Source organism: Scylla paramamosain, chromosome 11, assembly GCF_035594125.1.
Source record: "Scylla paramamosain isolate STU-SP2022 chromosome 11, ASM3559412v1, whole genome shotgun sequence".
NCBI classification, from domain to species: domain Eukaryota; kingdom Metazoa; phylum Arthropoda; class Malacostraca; order Decapoda; family Portunidae; genus Scylla; species Scylla paramamosain.
In genome coordinates this window covers 11972501-11989134 of record NC_087161.1, presented here as the reverse complement: position 1 = coordinate 11989134, position 16634 = coordinate 11972501, and the positions used below count along the sequence as shown (strand labels likewise).

Genomic DNA, 16634 nt, shown 5'->3' with positions numbered 1-16634 from the left:
TACCCTCCTACGGTTTCTATCCTTCTCTCTGTAACTTCATCTCAAGTTTCCTTTCTGACCGTTCTATTGCTGCTGTGGTAGACGGTCACTGTTCTCCTAAATCTATTAACAGTGGTGTTCCTCAGGGTTCTATCCTGTCACCCACTCTCTTCTTCTTATTCATTAATGATCTTCTAAACCAAACTTCTTGTCCTATCCACTCCTATGCTGATGATATCAACCTGCACTTTTCCACATCTTTTCATTGACATTCATAGAATGCTTGACTTCTGATCTTTTTAAAATTTCTGATTGGGGCAGAGCAAACTTGGTATTATTCAATGCCTCAAAAACTCAATTCCTCCATCTGTCAACTCGACACAACCTTCTAGACAATTATCTCCTCTTCTTCAATGACACTTAACTGTCCCCCTCTTCTACAGTGAACATCCTCAGTCCGTCCTTTACTTATAATCTGAACTGGAAACTGGAAACTCACATCTCATCTCTAGCTAAAACAGCTTCTATGAAGTTAGGTGTTCTGAAACATCTCCGCTAGTTTTTCTCACCCCCTCCAGCTGCTAACTCTGTGCCTTATCCGTCCATGTATGGAGTATGCTTCACATGTCTGGGGAGGTTCCACTCATACTGCTCTTCTAGACAGGGTGGAATCAAAAGCTTTTCGTCTCATCAACTCCTCTCCTCTAACTGACTGTCTTCAGCCTCTCTCTCACTGCCGCAATGTTGCATATCTAGCTGTCTTCTACCGCTATTTTCATGCTAACTGCTCTTCTGATCTTGCTAACTGCATGCCTCCCTTCCTCCCGCGGCCTCGCTGCACAAGACTTTCTTCTTTCTCTCACCCCTATTCTGTCCACCTCTCTAACGCAAGAGTTAACCAGTATTCTCGATCATTCATCCCTTTCTGTGGTAAACTCTGGAACTCCCTGCCTGCTTCTGTATTTCCACCTTCTTGTGACTTGAATTCCTTCAAGAGGGAGGTTTCAAGACACTTATTCATCAATTTTTGACCACTGCTTTGACCCTTTTATGGGACTGGCATCTCATTGGGCATTTTTTTTTATTGGATTTTTGTTGCCCTTGACCAGTGTTTTTCCTACATAAAAAAAAAAAAAGCAATACTAGAGGTTAGGAAAAAAGGTCAAGAATGTTGGGCATATCTCCAAGACGGTCAGGAATGCGAATAGGGTGTTGCACCAATTGCACCAGGGGAATTGGCTATTGTGTTTGTCTCACCAGCTAATGAGGCCCCAAATTGTTATGAAATTGCAGCATTTGTCACCGTGTGTGTACTGCTCCTACCAAGCATAATAACGTGTACTTGAGTTGCTGAGAAAACGTGCAACAGCAAAAAAATGTCTCAAATAGCGCGTTTGGTCCCCAGTGATAAGCAACTATATGTGAACGCTCCCATACAGTTCCACTGACCTCACATTTGCACTACTCCAGTCGAGCAACTAAAACCACCTTGTGCGAACAGGGCCTAAAAAAGTAATTTGCTCTGACATGGATGCACGATTTTAGTCATGTTGACGAAAAGGTAAGCCCATCACATTCTACTTTCTTAACAAATATAGTTGTTTTGCTTTCTTTGTTTGAAGTGTTTTAATGAACTGTGGTCTTGTGGCAAACACTATTCTGGTCCATAGTGTATGATACAGTATGTTCTTATATCTTCCCACTTGGCAGAAATGTAATGCCAGAAACACCTCTGCTTAGGTGGGTCCTAAGGCGGTAATGGAGTGGTGGGACAATATGCTCATATATAAATAAGGTTGACATCGGAGTAGCTCAGTGGAGAGATCAGTTTGAAAGCACAAGTGGAAAAGGTAAATAGTTTTAAGTATATCTCCAAAGTGGTCAGGAATATGAGTTACTCTTAATCTAAGTCATGGAGTACATACGTATATAGCAAAGGTGAAGTTCACCAAGGTGATCAATTAAAGATGAAAGCCAAAGCTAGTGGTGAACACTTAAGTCTCCAAGGATGGAGATTTCAGCAAAATAAGAAAATGGGATAGGAGATTTAGAAAAGAAAAAAATAAAAATAAATAAAAATAAAAAGCACCGCTCGTGAATTGAATCCTGCCAGAAGGCTATGCTATTCTTTACACCATACAGTAGTACCATCCGATAACAAGTTATATCACTCCCATAAGGCTGCCTCCCGCGCTTGCTTGAGTAGAGGATTGTGCACCCTTTGGATGGTACTTGTGCATTGTAATAGCTAAAGCGTCTCAGTAGAAAAGCAGACACTATCTGGAGTTTGAACCCAGGACCATCTGCTTGCTACCCATTACTCCGTGGTAGTCTTCAGTAACAATTCCCATGCAAATGGTATCTGAGCCTTTTATCTCTTGAAAATCATGTGCTTTACATTTCTGTCTAGAGTCATGCTAAAACTGCTCTTCAGTTAGCAAAAACCTCTTTCATCAATGGGATATGTAAATATCTTTCCAGATCTAACTCCACTTACAACTCTTGGCATCTATCCAGAAAAATCTCCAACTTTTAGTTTTTCATCTTTTCCTGTTCTGTTTTAGTCTGATAGCTGGCACTACTGCCATCTCATCTATCTCAAAACTATCTCTGAACTATTCGCTCATACCTTCACTAAAAAATTAAACTCTGAGTGATTCAGGTCTTGCATCCACCCTTAGAATATTTCTACCTTTCTATTAAAATTCTTTCTTATGATGTTTTCCATGCCCTCACTGGCCTTAAGCTCACGGATGGCTCATGGACCTTATGTAATTACTCCTATTGTTTTCCTTAACTGTGTTTCTATGAAACACCTTGCTTGTGACCTTGCCTGGTCACACTCTTTCAACTTTGTCTATCAACATAGATTTTTCCTTCTTGCTATAAGTTTGCCAACATTTAACCTGTTCCTAAAAAAAGATGACCGTTCTAATCTTTCAAATTACCGATCTACTGACTTAATTTCCTGTTTTCTAAAGTCTATGAATGTACTCTTAATAGGAACATCTCTCATTCCACAACCTTTTATCTGATCACCAGTATGATTTCAGTCACGACCATTCTAATGGTAATCTGGTTGTCCTCATTGAATCATGGTCACACTCTTTTAAGAATTTTTGTGAAACTTTTGCTGTTGCCTTAAATATATAAAAGATGTTTGATAAAATCTAACATAAAGCTTTCATTTCCAACCTACCTTCCTACAGTTTTTATCCTTCTCTTTCCAACTTCTGCTCATTTCCTTTATGACCATTTCATTTCTATTGTGGTAGATGGTTGCAGTTCTTCTAAGACTATTGATTGTGGTGTTCCTAAGGGTTCTTTCCCATGACTGCCTCTGTTTCTGCTATTCATCACTAATCTAAATTACTCTTTGCCCTATCTACTCACATACTAGTGACACCACTCTCCACTTTCCACGTCATTTCCAAGATGTGCAACTCTTTAGGAGCAGAGCAATTCATATATGGAAGCCACAGAATGTCTGGCTTCTGATCTTTCTACAATATCTGGTTTCTACTCACATAGTTCTCTCAAACAGGATGGAATAAAAAGCATTTCGTCTCATCAGCTCATCTCCTCTTGCTGACTGACACCAACAACTCTCTCTCTCTCTCTCTCTCTCTCTCTCTCTGCTGTAATGTTGCATCTCTAGCTAATTTGCTATCTTCTGTCACAGTAATCATGTTAACTGCTCTTCTGACCTTGCTTACTGCAGCAGCGCTGCACAAAACTGTACTGTACTTTCTCTCACCACTATTCTGTCAGTTTCCTAATATGTACAAAGGTTAGCCAGTGTTCCACCTCTTTTACTGGTAAACTTTGAAACTCCCTGCCTGCTTCATTTCCAAAGCAAGGTGTCAAGACATTTCACAATGTTGTTGTTGTTGTTGTTATTTTCTTCTTGTCCGTCTCCCAAAGATTTAACGCGGGAGAGAACTAGGACAGTGGTTCCCAAACTGGGTGTAATATAACAATTTTGGGGGATAATGAATGGGAGACAAAAAATGTGAAGAATTTTGGAAATCATGAAAACAATACGGTACATGGCATTAGGATTAGTGTTAACTTGGTCTTAGTATGTAAACTTACAAAGTAAATCTATTATAAACCTGTTATAATTAAGTAATTTAAACCATATAGCAATAAACATAAATAAAAATGAGTAGAATGTACAGTATTAGAAAAAAGGAAATAAATATTTAAGTGTGTGGCAAGCCAAGAGTCTTTTTGACATTTATGCTTCAAGACATAGACACTCAGCATTGGCCGCATATACTGATAACATTTTGTGAAAGGGATAATACGTTTAATGTGGCATATTAAATTGGGTAACAAGCTGAAAAAATTTGGGAACTACTGGACAAGAGGTTATCAGTGTATGGACAAATTAACATGATAGCTAATATGGTGAAGGCAGTGAGTAAAGAGTGAGTTCATCTTACCTGTAGAACCACCACCCTCCTCCGTAAGCCTGTGCACAGGGGCAGCATTCTGGTGCCTTATCATTGTCACGGTCAAAGGTGGAGAAAAGGTAGTCATTGTGCGCCGAGAAGCTATCAGACGCATTACCATTGTAGTCAAATACCCGCAACCGGTAGTCATCATCTTCGTGCCCAATGCTGCAACCAAAAGAGAGGGAGTGAATGGTCTACAATGGACTAACAGAGAGGGAGAACTAGTGATGAGACAGTTGATTCCTAATTTTATGTCATGGCACTGGAAGTGGTGAGACTTTGCATTATGTGAGGAATAAGAAAAAGAATGATATATGATGATATGTGAATGCAACAATGGTCATAAGAATGACATGATCATGGAAAGTGATGAGTATTGCCAACAGGAATATATTGATTTGGCATGACTGATGACCAAATAAGGCTCAAGGCATGTGTCCACTGTCTAGTGTGTAATGGTGTACACATGTCTTGCTGTAAAGACTGGTGAAGAAATTTATGAAGCTGCTCCTACTCCACTACCTGCCACATCTTCTCCTTCACCACAACTGTATCCCAGATTCCTACCACCCCAAAGAAACCTACAGTGTGATCATCACAGGGAAGACTTCCATTTTCCTAATGAGGTCTTTTGGGGTTTCGGTTATGACCTGGTGCACAGCCTCTTGTCTTCACTCAAACAAGCAAAACAAAATTAAATAAGAGAGAAAATTAGCAATGGTAATTAGTATAGTGGAGTTTCTGGGAACAATGAATGAAGCGGGAATTGTGAGAAACGGTGATGAGAAGCAGAAATGTTATAGTGATTGTAGATGTGTGTTGAAGTGTTGGAGGTCAAGACTCACCTGAAAGTCAGATACTCGGCGTAAGCGTAGTTGCCTTCAAAGTCCCATAGGTCAAAACGAATCATCATCCTTTGCTCCGAGGTGAGCCTGCGAGTGAGCACACACACACATAAAGACACACACACACACACACACACACACACAAGAGATAGATGGATAAAAAACAATGTGCATAAATTCAGATAAAGCACTGATCATAAAAATGAAAAAAAATACCATTGTCATCATTAGTGAATAATGAATGTGTGTGTGTGTGTGTGTGTGTGTGTGTGTGTGTGTGTTTATTTACCTAGTTTTACCTAGTTGTGGTTTACAGGAGGGGAGTAGTCTCATAGTATCCCATCTCTATATCTATCCAGTTTGGTCTTTAAGGCATGGGCAGTCTCGGCATTGACAATGTCTTCACTGAGTTCATTCCATTTGTTCACACTTCTGTGAGGAAAGCTATACCTCTTGATGTTTCTTTTACAGTTAGCTTTCTTCAACTTCTTACTGTGTCCCCTTGTACTGTGTTCACATTTTCCATACCATTTATAGATGTTTATTAAATCTCCTCCCTCTCTCCTATTTTCAAGGCTAGGAATTTCCAACATTCTTAATCTCTTTTCATAGGTCGACTTAACTCTGAAACCACCTTAGTGACTACTCTTTGTACTCTTTCCAATTTTATAATATTTCTCCTTGTACGAGGAGACCACACCACTGCCATATATTCCAGTCTTAGTCTTATCATGGAAATCAACAACTTTTTTTTTTATCATTCCTTATTTCAAATATGAGAATGCCATTCTTAGTCTTTTTAATAAATCATCTCCCAAGTAATTTTATCAATGAGTGTGTGTGTGTGTGTGTGTGTGTGTGTGTGTGTGTGTGTGTGTGTGTATATATATATATATATATATATATATATATATATATATATATATATATATATATATATATATATATATATATATATATATATATATATATATATATATATATATATATATATAATGTAAAATGTCAAAATCTTTCAAGATCTAACCCCTTTGTGACTTCTGGCACCTAAACAAAAACATCTCCAATAACTTTGATTTTTCATCTTTCCCTCCTTTATTTCAACCTGATAGCACCACTGCCATCATTTATTTTTAAATCTAAACTCTTCACCTTTGCTAAAAACCCTACCTTGGATGATTCAGGGTTTGTTCCTTCTCTCCTCCACCCTTTGACTACTTCATGCTACCTATTAAAATCCTTCGCAATGATGTTTTTCATGCCTTCCCTGGCCTAAACCCTCAGAAGGCTTATAGACCTGATGGGGTCCCTCCTATTGTCCTACGAAACTGTGCCTCTGTGCTTTCACCTTGCCTAGTCAAACCCCTTCAACTCTGTCTATCAACATCTACACAACTAAGCCATCTACCCAAAAAGAAGCAACTAGTTCTTGCTGGAAGTCTGCCTACATTCAGCCTGTTCATAAAAAGGGTGAACGTTCTAATCTCTCAAACTGCCATCCTGTTGCTTTAATTTCTTGCCTATCTAAAATTTTTAATCTATCCTCAACAGGAAAATTCTTAAACATCTATCACTTCAAAACCTTCTATTTGATTGCCAGTATGGGTTCTGTCAAGGCTGCTCTACCAGTGATCTTCTGACTTTCCTTACTGAGTCATGGTCATCCTCTTTTTAGAGATTTTGGTGAAACTTTTGCTGTTGCCTTGCACATATCAAAAGCTTTTGATAAACTCTGGCGCAAAGCTTTGATTTCCATACTATCTTCCTACAGATTCTCTCTCTATATCTTCATCCAGTTTTCCTTTCTGACCATTCTATTGCTGCTGTGGTAGTCACTGTTCTCCTAAATCTATTAATAGTGGTGTTCCACAGATTTCTGCTTTGTCACCCATTCTCTTCCCATTATTCATCAATGATCTTCTAAACCAAACTTCCTGTCCTATCCACTCCTACACTGATGATACCACCCTTCACTTCTCCACATCTTTTCGACAAAATCCAATTCTTCAGGAAGTAAACAGTTCATGCAGGGAAGCCACAGGATGCCTGACATCTGATCTCTCTAAAATTTCTGATTGGGGCAGAACAAACTTGGTATAGTTCAATACCTTAAAAACTTAATTACTCCATCTATTAACTTGACACAATCTTCCAGACAACTATCCCTTCTTAAATGACACTCAATAGTCCCCATATTCTAAACTGAATATCCTTGGTCTGTTTTTTTACTTATAATCTAAACTGGAAGCTTCACATCTCATCTCTAGCTAAAAACAGCCTCTATGAAGTTAGGTGTTCTGAGTCGTATCCATCAGTTTTTCTCATCCCCCTAGCTACTAACTCTATATAGGGGCCTTATCCGTCCATGTATGGAGTATGCTTCACATGTAGGGGGGGGCTTCCACTCATACCACTCTTTTAGACAGGATGGAATCAAAACCTTTTCGTCCCATCAACTCCTCTCCTAACTGACTGTCTTCAGCCTCTTTCTCATCACCGCAATGTTGCATATCTTGCAATCTTCTATTGCTATTTTCATGCTAATGGCTCTATCACTTCAAAATTTTTGATCTTGCTGACTGCATGCCTCCCCTCTCCGCTTGGCCTCTCTGCATAAATCTTTCTTCTTTCTCTCACCCTCTATTCTGTCCATCTCTCTAATGCAAGAGTTAACCAGTATTCTCAATCATTCATCCCTTTCTCTGGTAAACTCTACAAACTCCCTGTCTACTTTTGTATTTTTACATCCTATGATTTGAACTTTTCAAGAGGGAGGTTTCAATACACTTATCCTGTAATTTTTGACTAACGCTTTTGACTCTGTACGAAGATCAGCACCTTTTTGTTGCAGTTTTGTTTCCCTTGGCCAGCACCCCTCCTCCACAATATATATATATATATATATATATATATATATATATATATATATATATATATATATATATATATATATATATATATATATATACAGTGGAACTTCGGTTACCGAACACCTCCCTTTTTAAACAAATTGGTTTTCAAACAAATTTTGAACTCATTATTGCTTCAGTTGCAGTACCATAATTCGGTTCTAGAAAAAAAGTTACTTGATTTCAAATATTAGAAAACATAGGAAAAGGTGCTGTTTATTACTAATTTATAGTTTCTATAAATATTGACTTTTCTATATTTGGAGGAGACACACAGAATGTAAGACAGTAATTCAGTCTTTGAAATACGGTAAATGTGAACCTGTTAAAAAGACTTAATGCAAACAAACTGTTTTCAGCGCTCTCTCTCTCTCTCTCTCTCTCTCTCTCTCTCTCTCTCTCTCTCTCTCTCTCTCTCTCTCTCTCTCTCTCTCTCTCTCTCTATATATATATATATATATATATATATATATATATATATATATATATATATATATATACACATACCATAATAAACATTTTATATTCCATAAATCCTTCCTTGCGGTGTTACAGGGAAAACAGTTTCAATAAAATTTCCCTAAATTTTTATCCTAAACAATTTTAAATGATTATTAATGACTGTTAATCTTTACTTTAGTTTTAAATGTTCTGTTGTTTTTGCAGTATACTGCCATTACTATAGTAATATTCATACTGTTGTGTACATTAAATCACCATGTTTGTATGTAAACAGATTACTCATGAAGTTGAGCTAAAAATTTTGGGAAATTACGTTGAAACTGTTTTCCCTGTAGCTCCGTAAGGAAGCATTTATGGACATACCTCCATGGAGTATAAATTGTTTATTTTGGTGTTCCCTATCACCCATTTAATTTTGTACACATAGTTTTTTAACACAGTACACACACACACACACACACACACACACACACACACACACACACACACACACACACATATATATATATATATATATATATATATATATATATATATATATATATATATATATATATATATATATATATATATTATAGGGTGTCCATAAAGTCCGTGTACAGTTTGAAATATTTGTAAATTTTGTAATATGTGATAGAAAGAATCTGTAAAAAAAAAAAAAAATATTGTTTTTTGTAAATTTTTCAACATCATTACTAATACAAAAGGGTAAAACAATTCTGTAGCTCTCGGAAAAATATCAACCTATTTCTCTATAATTCCAGCAATCACATCGGTTATCCTAGCTTGCAAGTCTTTAACAATCAAGGTTTGATTGAATAAACATTAGTTTTCATATGCCCCCATAAAAAGAAATCCAGTGGGGTCAAATCTGGCAAATGTGGAGGCCAAGAATAAGGTCCACCTCTTCATATCCATCTCTTCGAAAATTTTTCATGCAGGAACTGTCTAACTTGCAGAGAAAAGTGACAAAGAGCACAATCTTGTTGAAACGCTGTATACTCTATCAGTCCTAATTGTTCAAACTGAGTAATAAAGTAATTTTGCAGCATTTCTAAATGGCTATCACCATTTAACAAGACACCCTTTGAAAAAGAATGGCCCCATGACTCAATTTTTTTTCACAGACTAATGTGAAATTTTGCTTCATCGGAGAACATTAAATTACTAAAAAGTGCATCATTGTTGCTAATTTTTTTTGTTGAATTGATGACAGTACATCTGAAGTTAAAATTCTAAAAATATAATTACTAAAGAAAAAAGCTAGATACATCAAGCTTTCTAATCCCTTTTATAGGTTCTTTTTATCACATATAATTACAGAGTTATAAGTATCTTAAATTGCACACGGACTTTACAGAAAACTATACATATATATATATATATATATATATATATATATATATATATATATATATATATATATATATATATATATATATATATATATATATATATATATATAGATAGATAGATAGATAGATAGATAGATGGATAGATAGTAGACAAATTCTGAGTTATAGATGAGATGAACAGGGATACATCCAGAGTTTCTTCTTCATTTATTGCAATGTTTGACCTTCAAAGAAGGCATCGTAAGTAAAATGAGTATATCACATATAAAGATATAGTAACCCACAGAGAATACAGCCAGGTGAGCAGCAACGGGCAAAGGAAAGGTAGATAAACACTGGTACAAACAGTACTGCTAAGTGACCAAACTAGAAAAATATCAAAACAAAACACAGACGGTAGTGATATATATTAACAGAACAATATGACAAACTACTTATATTGGGCAAACAAGTAAAATACATAAGGGTGTAATGTTGTAAGCAAATCTTGTGTGCTTTCACTGGTGGAGTGGTGAGGACTGACAAAGGATGGTGGTGTGTGAGTTAGATTGGCTACAAATTTGGATACCTAAAGCTCCAAACAGAATATATAAAACATATAGTTATGATGATGATATTTGGTTATTTAATTCAGATTTCAAGTGTTTAATATAAATAGCTTCTAATATTTTAAGGTCTGTATGCGTGTCAACTTTATGTAATATATTGAAATACTTCTCCACAAAGGGATAATCATGTGTGTGTGAATGTGTTCTTAATGCTGAGAATGATGGATGAGCTATTTGTTTCTGTGTACGTGTCAAAATACCTTTATGTTCATTGATTCTTTGTGTTAGATCCCTGCTGGTTTCTCCAATATATTGAGTCTTGCAACTTGAACAAGTAAATTCATAAATGATGTTAGAGATAAATAACCAGTTGTCATCAACTTAGTAATATCTTTTATAAACTCTGTTCGGATTTTTGGGTTCTGATACCATACCGATTCTAACCCATACATTGCCACTCTCTGTCAGTCCTCACCACACCACCAGCAGACACATAAAAGGTTTGTTTCTGGCCATACTACACTCTTATCTTTATTGTTTTTCTCTTCAAATAAGTATAGCTTATCAACATATATCACTATTTGTGTCCTGTCTTTTTTTTTTTTTTAGCTATGTACTTACCTGTATTTTTTTTTTTTCTAATTTTTCTAATGTTTACCTCCTCCCATGTTCGTTGTCTTACTTTGCCATGCCCTCTATGGGTTACTTTGTTTTTTTTTTTTTTTTTTTTTTACACTTTGTTTTATGATATAGCCAATTATGTTTGAAATTTTTGCCTGATGATGCCTTCTGTGTAAGACGCAATGCTGCAAATGATAATTAAAGAAAATACTTTGGTGTATCCCTATTCATCTTATCTATAAAAAAAATAAAGAAAGAAATAAAGAAAATAATGTATATATATATATATATATATATATATATATATATATATATATATATATATATATATATATATATATATATATATATATATATATATATATATATATATATGAAGGAAAAGTGTCTTGAAACCTCCCTCTTGAAAGAGTTCAAATCATAGGAAGGAGGAGATACGGAAGCAGGCAGGGAGTTCCAAAGTTTACCAGAAAAAGGGATGAATCTAGAAAGTAGAAAGGCTTGTGAAACGAGGGTGCAGAAGAAAGGAAGGCATGTAGTTACCCAGATCAGAAGAGCAGTTAATATGAAAACAGCTGTAGAAGATATGAGAAGCAAGAAATGCAACATGCCACAATGGGAGAGGCAGAGGATAGTTTTTTATTTTTTTTATGTAGGAAGGACACTGGCCAAGGGCAACAAAAATCTAATAAAAAAAATGCCCACTGAAATGCCAGTCCCATAAAACGGTCAAAGCAGTGGTCAAAAATTGATGAATAAGTGTCTTGAAACCTCCCTCTTAAAGGAATTCAAGTCATAGGAAGGTGGAAATACAGAAGCAGGCAGGGAGTTCCAGAGTTTACCAGAGAAAGGGATGAATGATTGAGAATACTGGTTAACTCTTGCGTTAGAGAGGTGGACAGAATAGGAGTGAGAAAAGAAGAAAGTCTTGTGCAGCGAGGCCGCGGAAGGAGGGGAGGCATGCAGTTAGCAAGATCAGAAGAGCAGTTAGCATGAAAATAGCAGTAGAAGACAGCTAGATATGCAACATTCCGGCGGTGAGAGAGAGGCTGAAGACAGTCAGTTAGAGGAGAGGAGTTGATGAGACGAAAAGCTTTTGATTCCACCCTGTCTAGAAGAGCAGTATGAGTGGAACCTCCCCCCAGACATGTGAAGCATACTCCATACATGGACAGATAAGGCATTTTGTACAGAGTTAGCAGCTGGGGGGGGTTAGAAAAACTGGCGGAGACGTCTCAGAACACCTAACTTCATAGAAGCTGTTTTAGCTAGAGATGAGATGTGAAGTTTCCAGTTCAGATTATAAGTAAAGGACAGACCGAGGATGTTCAGTGTAGAAGAGGGGGACAGATGAGTGTCATTGAAGAAGAGGGGATAGTTGTCTGGAAGGTTGTGTCGAGTTGATAGATGGAGAAATTGAGTTTTTGAGGCATTGAACAATACCAAGTTTGCTCTGCCCCAATCAGAAATTTTAGAAAGATCAGAAGTCAAGCGTTCTGTGGCTTCCCTGCATCATATGTTTACCTCCTGAAGGGTTGGACATCTATGAAAAGACGTGGAAAAGTGCAGGGTGGTATCATCAGCGTAGGAGTGGATAGGACAAGAAGTTTGGTTTAGAAGATCATTAATGAATAATAAGAAGAGAGTGGGTGACAGGACAGAACCCTGAGGAACACCACTGTTAATAGATTTAGGAGAAGAACAGTGACCGTCTACCACAGCAGCAATAGAACGGTCAGAAAGGAAACTTGAGATGAAGTTACAGAGAGAAGGATAGAAACCGTAGGAGGGTAGTTTGGAAATCAAAGCTTTGTGCCAGACTCTATCAAAAGCTTTTGATATGTCCAAGGCAACAGCAAAAGTTTCACCAAAATCTCTAAAAGAGGATGACCAAGACTCAGTAAGGAAAGCCAGATCACCAGTAGAGCGGCCTTGATGGAACCCATACTGGCAATCAGATAGAAGGTTGTGAAGTGATAGATGTTTAAGAATCTTCCTGTTGAGGATAGATTCAAAAACTTTAGATAGGCAAGAAATTAAAGCAATAGGACGGTAGTTTAAGGGATTAGAACGGTCACCCGTTTTAGGAACAGGTTGAATGTAGGCAAACTTCCAGCAAGAAGGAAAGGTAGATGTTGACAGACAGAGCTGAAGGAGTTTGACTAGGCAAGGTGCAAGCACGGAGGCACAATTTCGGAGAACAATAGGAGGGACCCCATCAGGTCCATAAGCCTTCCGAGGGTTTAGGCCAGCGAGGGCATGGAAAACATCATTGCAAAGAATTTTAATACGTGGCATGAAGTAGTCAGAGGTTGGAGGAGAGGGAGGGACAAGCCCAGAATTGTCCAAGGTAGAGTTTTGAGCAAAGGTTTGAGCGAAGAGTTCAGCTTTAGAAATAGATGTGATAGCAATGGTGCCATCTGGTTTAAATAGAGGAGGGAAAGAAGAAGAAGGAAAGTTATTGGAGATATTTTTGGCTAGATGCCAGAAATCACGAGGGGAGTTAGATCTTGAAAGGTTTTGATATTTTCTGTTAATGAAGGAGTTTTTGGCTAGTTGGAGAACAGACTTGGCATGGTTCTGGGCAGAAATATAAAGTGCATGAGATTCTGGTGATGGAAGGCTTAAGTACCTTTTGTGGGCCACCTCTCTATCATGTATAGCACGAGAACAAGCTGTGTTAAACCAAGGTTTAGAAGGTTTAGGACGAGAAAAAGAGTGAGGAATGTACGCCTCCATGCCAGACACTATCACCTCTGTTATGCGCTCAGCACACAAAGACGGGTCTCTGACACGGAAGCAGTAGTCATTCCAAGGAAAATCAGCAAAATACCTCCTCAGGTCCCCCCCACTAGCAGTGGCAAAACGCCAGAGGCACCTTTGCTTAGGGGGATCCTGAGGAGGGATTGGAGTGATAGGACAAGATAAAGATATGATATTGTGATTGGAGGAGCCCAACGGAGAAGAAAGGATGACAGCATAAGCAGAAGGATTAGAGGTCAGGAAAAGGTCAAGAATGTTGGGCGTATCTCCAAGATGGTCAGGAATACGAGTAGGGTGTTGCACCAATTGCTCTAGGTCATGTAGGATAGCAAAGTTATAGGCTAGTTCACCAGGATGGTCAGTGAAGGGAGAGGAAAGCCAAAGCTGGTGGTGAACATTGAACTCTCCAAGAATGGAGATCTCTGCAAAAGGGAAGAGGGTCAAGAATGTGGTCCACTTTGGAGGTTAAGTAGTCAAAGAATTTCTTATAATCAGAGGAGTTAGGTGAGAGATATACAGCACAGATAAATTTAGTATGAGAGTGACTCTGTAGTTGTAGCCAGATGGTGGAAAACTTGGAAGATTCAAGAGCGTGGGCATGAGAGCAGGTTAAGTCATTGCGCACATAAACGCAGCATCCAGCTTTGGATCGAAAATGAGGATAGAGAAAGTAGAAGGGGACAGAAAAGGGGCTACTGTCAGTTGCCTCAGGCACCTGAGTTTCAGTGAGGAAAAGAAGATGAGGTTTAGAAGAGGAGAGGTGGTGTTCTACTGATTGAAAATTAGATCTTAGACCGCAAATGTTGCAGAAGTTAATGAAAAAAAAGTTGATGGGGGTGTCAAGGCACTTAGGATCGTTGACAGAAAGGCAGTCTGACCTGGGGACATTTATGGTCCCCTCCCCAGATAGGGACTCCGAGGCTGGTGTAGGAGTCGCCATGATGATTTTAAAATTTTTGAGTGAAGGGTGTGTGTGTTATTAGGTGCTTGTAGTTTTGTGTGGAGGAAGAGAGTTGTCTTTAGAGGGCAGGCTGTGACTGCCCCCTTGTGTTGTAAGACACAAAGGGAAACATTCAGTGAGGTCGCAGCTGGGTTTAATGATAAGTTCACAGCACCCCCTGAACAGTGCTTTAGACCTCACTGGGAGTAATTATCGTTTCGGCAGGTGTCTACTGCCTCTTCCTACAAAGTTAGGGGAGAAGAGTTGATAAGATGAAATGCTTTTGATTCCACCCTGTCTAGAATAGCGGTATGAGTAGAACATCCTCCTCCCCCTCATACATGTAAGGTATGCTCAATATAATGCCCCTTTACTGAATTAGCAACTGGGGAAGTTAGAAAAACTGGCAGAGACGACTCAGAATACCTAACTTCATTGAAGCTGTTTTAGCTAGAAATTAAATGTGGTTTCCAGTTAAGATTATTAGTAAAGGGCAGACTGAGGATGTTCAACATAGAAGATGAGGAGAGTTGAGTGTCATTGAAGAAAAGGAGATAGTTATCTGGAAGGTTGTGTTGAGCTGATAGATGGATGAATTGAGTTTATTGGTGCAAGTGTACACGCATAATTTATTTATTTTATATGAGGTATTAAGTGGTTCAGTTTTTTCTCCACTTCTGTATGCATTTTCATTGTCTTGGTGATTGAATGTTGTTATACTGTTGGGAGTATGTTGGTTGTGGTCTGTCCCAGCTTTGGAGTAGGCACCACATTGGCAGCAGTGATGTCATTTGGAGGTGAGGTGTGTACCTGGAGCGAGGAAGCAGGTAGGCTGAGCCAGAGGCCCCCAAAAGTAACTGCCCTCGCCTCAACCTGAGCAGCTGCTCTACCTGTTACCTCTGCTGCTGATTGCTGGCTCTGCATGTGCTGACAAGAATTCGTTATAATACTGTAACGGAGTTTTGAAGCACTGAACCATACCGATAATACTATTCAGAAATCAGGCATTCTGTGGCTTTCCTGCATTAGTTGTTTAATTCCTGAAGGGTTAGATGTCTATGAAAAAAACATATAAAAGTGCAGGGTGGTATCATCAGCATAAGAACTGATAGGACAAGAAGTTTGGCTTAGAAAATCATTAATGATTGAAAGGTTGGGTTGATGTAGTTCCCAAAATATATGTAATCAAGAATAGTGTAATATATATATATATATATATATATATATATATATATATATATATATATATATATATATATATATATATATATATATATATATGTATATATATATATATATATATATATATATATATATATATATATATATATATATATATATATATATATATATATATATATATATATTACACTATTCTTGATTACATATATTTTGGGAACATCAACCCAACCTTTCAATCATAAACACTAAAAGCAAGTAAAACTAAATAAAATACTAAAAAGACAACTTTCATTGAAGAGAGGGAGGAAGAGAATAACCTGCTAGCTTTACATTGGATAGCACCTCAGCTCTAAGTTTAGTTTAGCATTTTAACTGGCTATACTTGTTTTTATTTCTGACAGTCGGTAGATAGAATTGATGTAATATCTGAATGGATCAAGGTGTCTAACCTCCTGGTATCTTTGCCCCAGCTCACCTGTAGAGGTTGTCGTTGCCCCACCAGAACTCCCGCGTCAGATCCCCAAAGCCATCCTTGTAGGCATACCAGTTCTGCGTGAAATTCAGGAAGGG

The 16634-nt window shown here is 37.7% G+C and overlaps 1 protein-coding gene across 9 annotated transcripts in view; it reads right to left on the bottom strand.

Moving 5' to 3' along the window:
- The window catches only part of LOC135104951 (uncharacterized), a 153319-nt gene that overhangs the window by 29048 nt on the left and 107637 nt on the right, over positions 1 to 16634 (bottom strand). For all 9 annotated transcript variants that reach the window (XM_064012771.1, XM_064012772.1, XM_064012773.1 and 6 more), the window contains 3 exons: positions 16540 to 16634; positions 5285 to 5371; positions 4428 to 4604 (listed from right to left, as the gene is read on the bottom strand). The exon at positions 16540 to 16634 is cut by the window's right edge and continues 67 nt beyond it. In XM_064012771.1, the coding sequence (XP_063868841.1) occupies positions 4428 to 4604; positions 5285 to 5371; positions 16540 to 16634 (359 nt within the window). The remainder of the gene's footprint in view (positions 1 to 4427; positions 4605 to 5284; positions 5372 to 16539) is intronic.